Source organism: Dendrobates tinctorius, unplaced genomic scaffold, assembly GCF_039654945.1.
Source record: "Dendrobates tinctorius isolate UK_male_01 unplaced genomic scaffold, ASM3965494v1 ptg000124l, whole genome shotgun sequence".
Taxonomy (NCBI): domain Eukaryota; kingdom Metazoa; phylum Chordata; class Amphibia; order Anura; family Dendrobatidae; genus Dendrobates; species Dendrobates tinctorius.
Window position 1 is genome coordinate 153,289 of NW_027361792.1, and position 14,481 is coordinate 167,769.

At 52.1% G+C, this 14,481-nt stretch overlaps 1 protein-coding gene across 2 annotated transcripts; it reads right to left on the reverse strand.

The window, feature by feature from the left end:
* Positions 1-955: 955 nt before the first annotated feature.
* PTPMT1 (protein tyrosine phosphatase mitochondrial 1) lies at positions 956-14,137 on the reverse strand. 2 transcript variants are annotated; one of them, XM_073541561.1, is made up of 4 exons: positions 13,875-14,127; positions 10,070-10,150; positions 2,477-2,668; positions 956-1,155 (listed from the first exon to the last, which is right to left on the reverse strand). In XM_073541561.1, exons 1-4 carry the CDS (start codon positions 14,025-14,027, stop codon positions 1,012-1,014), a joined length of 570 nt encoding a protein of 189 aa, XP_073397662.1. In that variant the 5' UTR covers positions 14,028-14,127; the 3' UTR covers positions 956-1,011. The 2 variants fall into 2 exon arrangements, with proteins under 2 accessions (XP_073397662.1, XP_073397663.1); XM_073541562.1 differs by lacking the exon at positions 10,070-10,150 and having other exon boundaries at positions 13,875-14,137.
* Positions 14,138-14,481: the final 344 nt, after the last annotated feature.

The following is a 14,481-nucleotide window of genomic DNA, read 5'->3' on the forward strand; positions in this document are numbered from 1 at the left end:
GTGATTCACGTTAGTGCAAAGTGGGGGGGGGGCTTTCTCCTTTTCTGTGATCTTAGATCTCTTCTGAACCTTCTTCTAAGCTGATTTATGACAAGGTGAAAGTTAGAAGATGAATCAGTAGAAGAGATAAGGACTACAGAGCAGTGAATGAGCTCACTGACTGATCACTGGTAACTCATTCTGCTATGTACAGTGATACATAGAGGATGGAGAAGAGAATTACAGAGCTCACTGACAACTCATTCTGCTATCTACAGTGATACATAGGGGATGGAGAAGATAAATATGTATTACAGAGCTCACTGGTAACTCATTCTGCTATGTACAGTGATACATAGGGGATGGAGAAGATAAATATGTATTACAGACCTCACTGGTAACTCATTCTGCTATGTACAGTGATACATAGGGGATGGAGAAGAGAAATACGTATTACAGCGCTCACTGGCTGATCACTGGAAACTCATTCTGCTATGTACAGTGATGCGTAGAAGATGAAGAGACAAAGATTACAGGCCAGAGATTGCGCTCATTGATGGATGCAGTCTTTGATTAACCATTATACCTAGAGTATGCAGAAGACATGTTATAAATTTTGTAATGAAACCCTGTAACAATTCTCCTCCTCACATGTGCCTATCTGTGAATTTACACTGAAGAGGCAGGAGCACATGGCCCATCACTAATATGGGGGGGCTCCGGTCTGGGGGGCCAGTGCACGTCCCCCCTATGTCAGTGGACACCACAGTCGTCGGGTAATTGTGGGGTCAGGTATTCAGATTTGTCAGCAGATATATGCAGAAAATGCATTGTACCGGGAAGGATGTGGAACAGGTCGCACGTAACATCCAGTGTAGGGAGGAAGGTGGTGCCAGAAGGTGAGAAATGACAGCCAGACGGACCGTCTATAGATCTGCACCACATGTACAATACACACATACACGACAGGCACACGTGGACCCAGAAACACGTTTATTTAGAAAATCAACTCTAGAAAAGTTCAGCGTTGTGTCACCCTCCATGTCCCGGAGAGTCCGAATTAGTCACTAAGAGATAGAACCTCTCCAGCATTTGGTGCTGCCGACTGCGGATCAGGATATGGGGACGGATTTCTGCTATGAAGGCGCCGGCAACATCCGGTTTCCACTTATATCTCTGCAAGAATAAAAAAAACAAAAAATGGTGGCAGTGCTCCAGAATCGTAACGTACAGAATCCAGTGTGCAATCTGAGAAAACAGTAACCGATAGCGCTCAATGCCAGGCGGCTGCAAGGAAAGCTTATCAAATTCATCGTCTAGCACAAGGTATATTCCTGAGATGTAATATGCGGGGTTACTATGATGGCTGCTGTAATCAGGACTCATGTCGTATTGCCAAAGGATATACAGTGGCTTGTGAATGTATTCACCCCCTTTGTCATTTTTATGTGTTTTGCTACCTCGCAACCTGGAATTTGACTTTTTTTAGGGTTTACATCAGTTCATGTAAATTACATACCGACAACTGTGAACATTGGGTTTTCTTTTTGTGAAGCAAACAACAAATAGGACAAAATAACTGAAAACTTCAGTGTGCATAACTATTCACTCCCCCTAAACTCAGAACTTTGTAGATCCTCCTTTTGAAATAATTACAGCTGCAGTCGCTATGAACTTTCCACTGGGATTTTTGCCCATTCCTCAAGGCAGAACTGCTCCAGCTCCTTCAGGCTAGATGTTTCCTCTGGTGAACAGCGATCTTCACTTATGACCACAGATTCTCCACTGGACTAAGGTCTGGGCTGTGACTCGGCCGCTCCAGAACATTTACAAGTTTCCCCTTACACCCCTCCCGTGTTGCTTTAGCAGTATACGCTTTGGGTCATTGCCTTGTTGGAAGGTCCCAGGCCCAGTCTCACATCACTGACTGAAACAGGTTTTGCTCTACAATATTCTGTGTTTCTCACCATCCATCTTCCCCTCAACTCTGACCCTTTTCCCTGTCCCTGCTGCCTAGAAACCTCCCAACAGCATGATGCTGCCACCATGTTTCACTGTGGGGATGGTGTTCTTGGGGTGATGATCTGTGTTGGTTTGCCACCAGACATAGAGTTTACCTTGGTGGCCAAAAAGTTCAATTTTTGTCTCATGTGACCATACCACCTTCCTCCATACACTTGGGGAGACGCCCCCAACACGTGTTTTGACAAACTCAAAGCGACCCTTACTATTATTGTGTGCAAGTAAAGGGTGTTTTCTGCCCTCTCTTCCATAAAGGCCGGCTCCATAGAGTTTTTGGTTTCTTGTAGTCGTATATTTCTAGTGCTGACGCGTCACACGCAAATCTGATTACAAAATATTTACACAGGTTTTAACGCAACAAAACAGGTAAAAAGCCAAGGGAGTGAATACTTTCGGAGGCCATTGTGTAGAGAGGTGAGCATTAATGTAATGAGGACCCTAATGGGATAAATCCGGGATTAGTGGCAGGTCTTACCTCTATCAGGTAAGCAGCCACCATTGTGGCGCTGCGGGAGCGGCCGGCCTTACAGTGGATGTAGACGCTGTTGCCCATTGTCCTATGCTTGTGAACAAACTCTACCCCCTTCTGTAGGTGCTCGAGGGTGGGAACCCCGGTGAAGTCAACGGTGCTGAGCCTCAGCTGTTCCACCCCCAAAGCTTCCCACTCCTGGAAAGAGAAGAGCGATTGAGAAACGCATGGAGGGGTACAAGTGGATAGCAGACTAATATGTGGGGGGCAAAGTCAAGGGTGAAGAGAAGACATCCATAGGATAAGGGATACGTTATTGATCGATGGAGGTCCGACCCCTGGGACCTGCACCATCTGGCAGAGCAGGACTCTTTTGTCCCAGTAGAATCGAGTGGTACACATGCTCGAGCGCCGCTGCATTCACGCTCTACGCGCTGCACCCTGCTGTCTCCAGCAGCTCCAGAGAGAATGAATGGAGCAGAGTCCGGGGGTCCGAACATTTTGTAACAGGGAGTACTGATCCTGAGAATGATGGGGATGCGAGGCTGGTAGAGCACTCAGCCCATCCAGCAGGAGACTGCAGCCGACCGACTGTGCAGGGGATACAGTGCAGAGAGTGCGCCCAGACTGTGCAGAGGATGCAGAGCAGTGCTCCAGTGTATCCAACTGTACAGGAGACTGCAGCCGACCCAACTGTGCAGGGGATACAGTGCAGAGAGTGCGCCCAGACTGTGCAGAGGATGCAGAGCAGTGCTCCAGTGTATCCAACTGTACAGGAGAATGCAGCCGACCCGACTGTGCAGGGGATACAGTGCAGAGAGTGCGCCCAGACTGTGCAGAGGATGCAGAGCAGTGCTCCAGTGTATCCAACTGTACAGGAGACTGCAGCCGACCCAACTGTGCAGGGGATACAGTGCAGAGAGTGCGCCCAGACTGTGCAGAGGATGCAGAGCAGTGCTCCAGTGTATCCAACTGTACAGGAGACTGCAGCCGACCCGACTGTGCAGGGGATACAGTGCAGAGAGTGCGCCCAGACTGTGCAGAGGATGCAGAGCAGTGCTCCAGTGTATCCAACTGTACAGGAGACTGCAGCCGACCCAACTGTGCAGGGGATACAGTGCAGAGAGCACGCCTAGACTGTGCAGAGGATGCAGAGCAGTCCTCCAATGTATCCAACTGTACAGGAGACTGCAGCCGACCCGACACTGCAGGGGATACAGTGCAGAGAGTGCACCCAGACTGTGCAGAGGATGCAGAGCAGTGCTCCAGTGTATCCAACTGTACAGGAGACTGCAGCCAACCCAACTGTGCAGGGGATACAGTGCAGAGAGTGCGCCTAGACTGTGCAGAGGATGCAGAGCAGTCCTCCAATGTATCCAACTGTACAGGAGACTGCAGCCGACCCGACACTGCAGGGGATACAGTGCAGAGAGTGCACCCAGACTGTGCAGAGGATGCAGAGCAGTGCTCCAGTGTATCCAACTGTACAGGAGACTACAGCCGACCCGACACTGCAGGGGATACAGTGCAGAGAGTGCACCCAGACTGTGCAGAGAATGCAGAGCAGTGCTCCAGTGTATCCAACTGTACAGGAGACTGCAGCCGACACGACTGTGCACAGGATACAGTGCAGAGTGTGCACCCTGACTGTGCAGAGGATGCAGAGCAGTGCTCCAGTGTATCCACCTGTACAGGAGACTGCAGCCGACACGACTGTGCACGGGATACAGTGCAGAGAGTGCACCCAGACTGTGCAGAGGATGCAGAGCAGTGCTCCAGTGTATCCAACTGTACAGGAGACTACAGCCGACCCGACACTGCAGGGGATACAGTGCAGAGAGTGCACCCAGACTGTGCAGAGGATGCAGAGCATTCCTCCAGTGTATCCAACTGTACAGGAGACTGCAGCCGACACGACTGTGCAGGGGATACAGTGCAGAGAGTGCAGCCAGACTGTGCAAAGGATGCAGAGCAGTGCTCCAGTGTATCCAACTGTACAGGAGACTGCAGCCGACACGACTGTGCAGGGGATACAGTGCAGAGAGTGCAGCCAGACTGTGCAGAGGATGCAGAGCAGTGCTCCAGTGTATCCAACTGTACAGGAGACTGCAGCCGACACGACTGTGCAGGGGATACAGTGCAGAGAGTGCACCCAGACTGTGCAGAGGATGCAGAGCAGTGCATCCAACTGTACAGGAGAATGCAGCCGACCCGACTGTGCAGGGGATACAGTGCTGACAGTGTGCCCAGACTGTGCAGAGGATGCAGAGCAGTGCTCCAGTGTATCCACCTGTACAGGAGACTGCAGCCGACACGACTGTGCACGGGATACAGTGCAGAGAGTGCACCCAGACTGTGCAGAGGATGCAGAGCAGTGCTCCAGTGTATCCAACTGTACAGGAGACTACAGCCGACCCGACACTGCAGGGGATACAGTGCAGAGAGTGCACCCAGACTGTGCAGAGGATGCAGAGCATTCCTCCAGTGTATCCAACTGTACAGGAGACTGCAGCCGACACGACTGTGCAGGGGATACAGTGCAGAGAGTGCAGCCAGACTGTGCAAAGGATGCAGAGCAGTGCTCCAGTGTATCCAACTGTACAGGAGACTGCAGCCGACACGACTGTGCAGGGGATACAGTGCAGAGAGTGCAGCCAGACTGTGCAGAGGATGCAGAGCAGTGCTCCAGTGTATCCAACTGTACAGGAGACTGCAGCCGACACGACTGTGCAGGGGATACAGTGCAGAGAGTGCACCCAGACTGTGCAGAGGATGCAGAGCAGTGCATCCAACTGTACAGGAGAATGCAGCCGACCCGACTGTGCAGGGGATACAGTGCTGACAGTGTGCCCAGACTGTGCAGAGGATGCAGAGCAGTGCTCCAGTGTATCCAACTGTACAGGAGACTGCAGCCGACCCGACACTGCAGGGGATACAGTGCAGAGAGTGCAGCCAGACTGTGCAGAGGATGCAGAGCAGTGCTCCAGTGTATCCAACTGTACAGGAGACTGCAGCCGACACGACTGTGCAGGGGATACAGTGCAGAGAGTGCACCCAGACTGTGCAGAGGATGCAGAGCAGTGCATCCAACTGTACAGGAGAATGCAGCCGACCCGACTGTGCAGGGGATACAGTGCTGACAGTGTGCCCAGACTGTGCAGAGGATGCAGAGCAGTGCTCCAGTGTATCCAACTGTACAGGAGACTGCAGCCGACCCGACACTGCAGGGGATACAGTGCAGAGAGTGCACCCAGACTGTGCAGAGGATGCAGAGCAGTGCTCCAGTGTATCCAACTGTACAGGAGACTGCAGCCGACACGACTGTGCAGGGGATACAGTGCAGAGAGTGCACCCAGACTGTGCAGAGGATGCAGAGCAGTGCTCCAGTGTATCCAACTGTACAGGAGAATGCAGCCGACACGACACTGCAGGGGATACAGTGCAGAGAGTGCACCCAGACTGTGCAGAGGATGCAGAGCAGAGCTCCAGTGTATCCAACTGTACAGGAGAATGCAGCCGACCCAACTGTGCAGGGGATACAGTGCAGACAGTGTGCCCAGACTGTGCAGAGGATGCAGAGCAGTGCTCCAGTGTATCCAACTGTACAGGAGACTGCAGCCAACACGACTGTGCAGGGGATACAGGGCAGAGAGTGCGCCCAGACTGTGCAGAGGATGCAGAGCAGTGCTCCAGTGTATCCAACTGTACAGGAGACTGCAGCCGACCCGACACTGCCGGGCATACAGGGCAGAGAGTGCGCCTAGACTGTGCAGAGGATGCAGAGCAGTGCATCCAACTGTACAGGAGAATGCAGCCGACCCGACTGCAGGGGATACAGTGCTGACAGTGTGCCCAGACTGTGCAGAGGATGCAGAGCAGTGCTCCAGTGTATCCAACTGTACAGGAGACTGCAGCCGACGCGACACTGCAGGGGATACAGTGCAGAGAGTGCACCCAGACTGTGCAGAGGATGCAGAGCAGTGCTCCAGTGTATCCAACTGTACAGGAGAATGCAGCCGACCCAACTGTGCAGGGGATACAGTGCAGACAGTGCGCCCAGACTGTGCAGAGGATGCAGAGCAGTGCTCCAGTGTATCCAACTGTACAGGAGACTGCAGCCGACCCAACACTGCAGGGCATACAGGGCAGAGAGTGCGCCTAGACTGTGCAGAGGATGCAGAGCAGTGCTCCAGTGTATCCAACTGTACAGGAGAATGCAGCCGACCCTAATGTGCAGGGGATACAGTGCAGAGAGTGCACCCAGACTGTGCAGAGGATGCAGAGCATTCCTCCAGTGTATCCAACTGTACAGGAGAATGCAGCCGACCCGACACTGCAGGGGATACAGTGCAGAGAGTGCACCCAGACTGTGCAGAGGATGCAGAGCAGTGCTCCAGTGTATCCAACTGTACAGGAGAATGCAGCCGACACGACTGTGCAGGGGATACAGTGCAGACAGTGCGCCCAGACTGTGCAGAGGATGCAGAGCAGTGCTCCAGTGTATCCAACTGTACAGGAGAATGCAGCCGACCCAACTGTGCAGGGGATACAGTGCAGACAGTGCGCCCAGACTGTGCAGAGGATGCAGAGCAGTGCTCCAGTGTATCCAACTGTACAGGAGACTGCAGCCGACCCAACACTGCAGGGCATACAGGGCAGAGAGTGCGCCTAGACTGTGCAGAGGATGCAGAGCAGTGCTGCAGTGTATCCAACTGTAAAGGAGAATGCAGCCGACCCGACTGTGCAGGGGATACAGTGCAGACAGTGTGCCCAGACTGTGCAGAGGATGCAGAGCAGTGCTCCAGTGTATCCAACTGTACAGGAGACTGCAGCCGACACGACTGTGCAGGGGATACAGTGCAGACAGTGTGCCTAGACTGTGCAGAGGATGCAGAGCAGTGCTCCAGTGTATCCAACTGTACAGGAGACTGCAGCCGACACGACTGTGCAGGGGATACAGGGCAGAGAGTGCACCCTGACTGTGCAAGAGGATGCAGAGCAGTGCTCCAGTGTATCCACCTGTACAGGAGACTGCAGCCGACACGACTGTGCAGGGGATACAGTGCAGAGAGCGTGCCTAGACTGTGCAGAGGATGCAGAGCAGTGCTCCAGTGTATCCAACTGTACAGGAGACTGCAGCCGACACGACTGTGCAGGAGATACAGGGCAGAGAGTGCACCCTGACTGTGCAAGAGGATGCAGAGCAGTGCTCCAGTGTATCCACCTGTACAGGAGACTGCAGCCGACACGACTGTGCAGGGGATACAGGGCAGAGAGTGCACCCTGACTGTGCAAGAGGATGCAGAGCAGTGCTCCAGTGTATCCACCTGTACAGGAGACTGCAGCCGACACGACTGTGCAGGGGATACAGTGCAGAGAGTGCACCCTGACTGTGCAAGAGGATGCAGAGCAGTGCTCCAGTGTATCCAACTGTACAGGAGACTGCAGCCGACACGACTGTGCAAGGGATACAGTGCAGAGAGTGCACCCTGACTGTGCAAGAGGATGCAGAGCAGTGCTCCAGTGTATCCAACTGTACAGGAGACTGCAGCCGACACGACTGTGCAAGGGATACAGTGCAGACAGGGGTGAAAATAAGTATTTTATACGCTGCTGATATTGCACATTTTCCCACTTACCAAGAACGGAGAGGTCTGTAATTTTTATCATAGGTACACTTCACCTGAGAGAGACGAAATCTAACAATAAAAAACAGAAAAATCACATTGTAGGATTGTTACATAATTAATATGTTTTTTGCATGAAATAAGCATTTGATCACCGACCAACCAGTGAGAATCCTGGCTCTCACAGACCTGATAGGCTATGTCCACACGGTCAGTAACCGGCAGCGCTTTGGATGCAGGTGATTCCGTATGTGTTCACTGAACCGTGCGAAATCCCCACCGCCTATCCATAGATTGAGCGTCTCCGCAAGATAAATAGACATGCTGCGGTCTGGAAAAACGCACTGCATGTCAGTCTTCGCAGGGAAGCCGCGGGTGTCGGAGCATGCATAGTGGGCATAGGATTTCTTGAAATCCCAATCACTATGTTTTAAAATCTGGCCGCTGCGGATGTACGCAGCGCCCAACCCACAGCATTTACTGACCCTTAGTTTTCTATAAGAAGCCTTCTAGTCTGCTCTCATTACCTGGATTAATTGCACCTGTTTGATCTTGTTACCCGTATAAAATACATCTGTCCACACAATCAAGCGCCAACCTCTCCACCATGGCCAAGACCAAAGAGCTGTCTAAGGACACCAGTGACAAAATTGTAGACCTGCATAAGGCTGGGATGGGCTACAGGACAATGGGTAAGCAGCTTGATGAGAAGGCAACAATATTAGAAAATGGAAGAAACACAAGGTGACTGTCAATCTTCCTCGGTCTGGGGCTCCATGCAAGATCTCGCCCCGTGGGGTAAGGATGATTATGAGAAAGGTCAGGAATCAGCCCAGAACTACACGGGAGGCCCTGGTCAATGACCTGGAGAGAGCTCGGACCACAGTCTCAAACATTACCGCTAGTGACACACTACTCCATCATGGATTAAAATTCTGCAGGGCAACCTAGGTCCCCCTGCCCGCGCCAGCACATGTCCAGGCCTGTTTGAAGTTCACTAGTGACCATCTGGATGAACCAGAGGAAGCATGGGAGAAGGTCATGTGGTCAGATGAAACCAAAATAGAACTTCTTGGTATCAACTCCACTCGCCATGTTTGGAGGAAGATGAAGAAGGATGAGAACAACCCCAAGAACACCATCCCAACCGTGAAGCATAGTGGGGGAAACATCATACTTTGGGGGTGCTTTTCTATAAAAGGGTTAAGACGACTGCACCGTAGTGAAGGGAGGTTGCATGGGGTCATGTATTGCGAGATTTTGGCCAACAACCTCATTCCCTCAGTAAGAGCATTGAAGATGGGTCGTGGCTGGGTCTTCCAGCATGACAATGACCCGAAACAGAGCCAGGGCAGCTAAGGAGCAGATACGCAAGAAGCATTTCAAGGTCCTAGAGTCGCCTAGCCAGTCTCCAGACCTGAACCCAATAGGACATCTTTGGAGGAGCTGAAACTCAATGTTGTCCAGTGACAGCCGAGAAACCTGAAAGATCTGGAGAAGATCTGTATGGAGGAGGGGGCCAAAATCCCTGCTGCAGAGTGTGCCAACCTGATCAAGAACTACAGGAAACATCTGACCTCTGTAACTGCAAACAAGGTTTCTGCACCAAATATTATTGTATCAAATACTTATTTCATGCGATAAAATGCAAATTAATTATGTAAAAGTCATACAATGTGATCTTCTGAATCTTATTGTTAGACTCTGTCTCTCACAGGTGAAGTGTACCCACGAGAAAAATTACAGACCTCTCCATTCCGTGTAGGGGGGAAATGTGCAAAATCAGCAGTGGATCAAATACTTCTCTTCCCCACTGTTCAGTGCTCCCGTGTTTCCCACTGTACAGGAGACTGCTCCGGACTGCGCAGGGGATAAGCACTGCAGACGATGCACAGCGACGTCCCCTCCGCTCTCAGGATTAGTGGGGGTCCCAGCGCTTGGTCATACCTTACTGATTTCAGGACAGACGCACCTGAGACGAGGGGCTGAGGAGTCTGGTTTCATATTCTTCATTCATAGTGATGACTCCACGTACGTTCTCTTCTTTAATTAACTGCAAAAGACGTCACTGTCATTAGCAAATACAAAGAACCGAAGGTGGAAATGACCCCAGCAGCGCAGAGGCCACGGCGCCGATGAAGCAAATACAAACCTTAAAGAGGACCCGTCACCAGGTGAAAAGGGCCCTTTTTTACTCTTGTTATTCCCAACTCTCCTGAATATTCTGGGGTTTTTTTTATTTTTGAAATCTGCCATACAGTTCTAGAGATCTGGACTTTTTGTGTGGCGCCAATTTGTCTGTTTATACTAAAGAGGTGTGGCTAACAGGATCCTCAGGGGCGTGTCTTTAGACGGTGCTACATAATTACCCCTTTATCCATGACCCATTTGGAAAGCCCATAACAATTAGTAGCCAGTGAAAATGCCCGCATCTCTGGAGCCTGAATAGTAGAGAAGCAGGAGTAAAATAAAAGCTACATGGCCTCTTTAAAACTATAACTGGACCAGGGGTCTCAAACACTCGGCCCATGGGCCGCATGCGTCCCACAGGCACCAGAGATCCAGTGATGACTGCGGCCCGTTCCTGGCAGCCGCCAACATCAGTGATTTTTTTCAATTGACTGCGCGCCCTTGGATGCACATTCTATTGAAATGTACTGAGCGGCAGACAGATCTCTGTGCCACAATACCAATACTAGCCCCTGACCAATCAGAGGCCAGCGAGGACAGTGTATACCGTCACTGCCATCCGCCGTCCAGGCTGTGGAGGAGAAGAGGACGCTGCTCGCTGAGGGAGCGAGGTCAGGTGAGAAGGATTTTTTTTAATGTGTAGGTGAAGTTTGGCAGAACTGAGGAAATTACTACAAGATGGGGCCCAGGATGGGGCGCGACTGCTACAAGACGGGGCCCAGGATGGGGCGCGACTGCTACAAGACGGGGCCCAGAAAAACCAATTATCACTGAAAATGTCATCTCGGTCCCCCAAATTCACATTTTTTTCTATGTGCTGCGCATATAACCGAGTGTGAGACCCCTGACCCAGACAAGATGGGCTCACAGTAAATCACCGGGGTCTGAGTATTTTTTCCTCAAACTGAAGAACAATTTTGGTGACTGTGATGGCAACGTTCTCCCTTGCTGACACGACAAGGAAACCCCGGAATGCCGTGCTCAGTTGGATTTTTTTTGTTGTTGCTTGTAGCAATGGCGGTATCGTGCGGGTCACCACGCGACAGTGGAGTGCAGAGTGTGAGAAACCTGCAGAAAATACCTCCACATACAGCTGGTGACAATCACAGGCAGCACAGGAGGCCTACTCCTCTCTGGTGGCCATTTACGGCCCATATTCCCAATGCACAGGAGGCCTACTCCTCTCAGGAGGCCATTTACGGCCCATATTCCCATGCACAGGAGGCCTACTCCTCTCTGGAGGCCATTTACGGCCCATATTCCCAATGCACAGGAGGCCTACTCCTCTCAGGAGGCCATTTATGGCCCATATTCACATGCACAGGAGGCCTACTCCTCTCTGGAGGCCATTTACGGCCCATATTCCCATGCACAGGAGGCCTACTCCTCTCTGGTGGCCATTTATGGCCCATATTCCCAATGCACAGGAGGCCTACTCCTCTCTGGTGGCCATTTATAGCCCATATTCCCAATGCACAGGAGGCCTACTCCTCTCTGGTGGCCATTTATGGCCCATATTCCCAATGCACAGGAGGCCTACTCCTCTCTGGTGGCCATTTATGGCCCATATTCCCAATGCACAGGAGGCCTACTTCTCTCTGGTGGCCATTTACGGCCCATATTCCCATGCACAGGAGGCCTACTCCTCTCTGGAGGCCATTTACGGCCCATATTCCCATGCACAGGAGGCCTACTCCTCTCTGGAGGCCATTTATGGCCCATATTCCCATGTACAGGAGGCCTACTCCTCTCTGGAGGCTCTTTATGGCCCATATTCCCATGTACAGGAGGCCTACTCCTCTCTGGAGGCTCTTTATGGCCCATATTCCCATGCACAGGAGGCCTACTCCTCTCTGGAGGCCATTTACGGCCCATATTCCCATGCACAGGAGGCCTACTCCTCTCTGGAGGCCATTTACGGCCCATATTCCCATGTACAGGAGGCCTACTCCTCTCTGGAGGCTCTTTATGGCCCATATTCCCATGCACAGGAGGCCTACTCCTCTCTGGTGGCCATTTATGGCCCATATTCCCATGTACAGGAGGCCTACTCCTCTCTGGAGGCTATTTATGGCCCATATTCCCATGTACAGGAGGCCTACTCCTCTCTGGTGGCCATTTATGGCCCATATTCCCATGCACAGGAGGCCTACTCCTCTCTGGTGGCCATTTATGGCCAATATTCCAATGCACAGGAGGCCTACTCCTCTCTGGTGGCCATTTATGGCCAATATTCCAATGCACAGGAGGCCTACTCCTCTCTGGTGGCCATTTATGGCCCATATTCCCATGCACAGGAGGCCTACTCCTCTCTGGTGGCCATTTATGGCCAATATTCCCATGCACAGGAGGCCTACTCCTCTCTGGTGGCCATTTATGACCAATATTCCAATGCACAGGAGGCCTACTCCTCTCTGGTGGCCATTTACGGCCCATATTCCCATGCACAGGAGGCCTACTCCTCTCTGGTGGCCATTTACGGCCCATATTCCCATGCACAGGAGGCCTACTCCTCTCTGGTGGCCATTTATGGCCAATATTCCCATGCACAGGAGGCCTACTCCTCTCTGGTGGCCATTTATGGCCCATATTCCCATGCACAGGAGGCCTACTCCTCTCTGGTGGCCATTTACGGCCCATATTCCCATGCACAGGAGGCCTACTCCTCTCTGGAGGCTCTTTATGGCCCATATTCCCATGCACAGGAGGCCTACTCCTCTCTGGTGGCCATTTATGGCCAATATTCCCATGCACAGGAGGCCTACTCCTCTCTGGTGGCCATTTATGGCCAATATTCCCATGCACAGGAGGCCTACTCCTCTCTGGAGGCTCTTTATGGCCCATATTCCCATGCACAGGAGGCCTACTCCTCTCTGGTGGCCATTTACGGCCCATATTCCCATGCACAGGAGGCCTACTCCTCTCTGGTGGCCATTTATGGCCAATATTCCCATGCACAGGAGGCCTACTCCTCTCTGGTGGCCATTTATGGCCCATATTCCCATGCACAGGAGGCCTACTCCTCTCTGGAGGCCATTTACGGCCCATATTCCCATGTACAGGAGGCCTACTCCTCTCTGGAGGCTCTTTATGGCCCATATTCCCATGCACAGGAGGCCTACTCCTCTCTGGTGGCCATTTATGGCCCATATTCCCATGCACAGGAGGCCTACTCCTCTCTGGAGGCCATTTACGGCCCATATTCCCATGTACAGGAGGCCTACTCCTCTCTGGAGGCTCTTTATGGCCCATATTCCCATGCACAGGAGGCCTACTCCTCTCTGGTGGCCATTTACGGCCCATATTCCCATGCAAAGGAAGCCTACTCCTCTCTGGAGGCCATTTATGGCCCATATTCCCATGCACAGGAAGCCTACTCCTCTCTGGAGGCCATTTATGGCCCATATTCCCATGCACAGGAAGCCTACTCCTCTCTGGAGGCCATTTATGGCCCATATTCCCATGCAGTGCTTGTGCTGGAACAGGAACGGCTCCTTGAGCCATTTATGGCGGACCTACACTCCACCACAACCACATCCCCAACTGCGCAGTCGCAGAAGCCACTCACACCGCGCATGCGCGCTTACCTTGTCGCTCATTCCTCGGAAGGGCAACGCTCCAAGGATAACGGCCTCGTCGATCCTGTCATACCATTTCCGTCGGGATATCTTCTCCATGACGACGTTATACAGCAGGGTCGGGTAGAATAAAACTCGCGTGGCCGCTGACTGCAAACTCATGATCCTGGCAGAGCGTATTAAATGCAACCCGCGGAGACTGTAACCGCCATCTTTGTCGTTGGCACTTCCGCTTCAAGGTGAGAGTGAACGGAAGTGGAGAGCCGCCATCTTATGTAAGGGCAGCATCAAGTCGGCCATGTTTGATGCGGGAAATATGCAGTATTTGTAATGGCCGGGGTTTGGGAGAGAAGAGATTTCTGCACACAAATCATCACTGAAAAAAATGGCAGCGATGGCCGCAGGATATAGCTGAAGATCATGAGCTCCTGCATCGCCCACTATTATATCTGATAACACTGGGCAGAGGAGAGGGGTACATGAGGCGCCCACTGTACAGAAGGTGTGCAGTACCGGCTATGACCACCAGATGTCACTTCAAGGTCACTCTCCTATCAGTCCCCACCATGGAGCCCCCTCCTATCAGTCCCCACCATGGAGCCCCCTCCTATCAGTC

Coding starts and splice junctions, on each gene's coding strand:
- PTPMT1 (XM_073541561.1), bottom strand. CDS start 14,027: ATGAGTTTGCAGTCAGCGGCCACGCGAGTTTTATTCTACCCGACCCTG. Junction 10,151..13,874: donor TCCGAGGAATGAGCGACAAG/GTAAGCGCGCAT, acceptor CGTCTTTTGCAG/TTAATTAAAGAAGAGAACGT. Junction 2,669..10,069: donor TCCTCAGCCCCTCGTCTCAG/GTGCGTCTGTCC, acceptor TTCTCTTTCCAG/GAGTGGGAAGCTTTGGGGGT.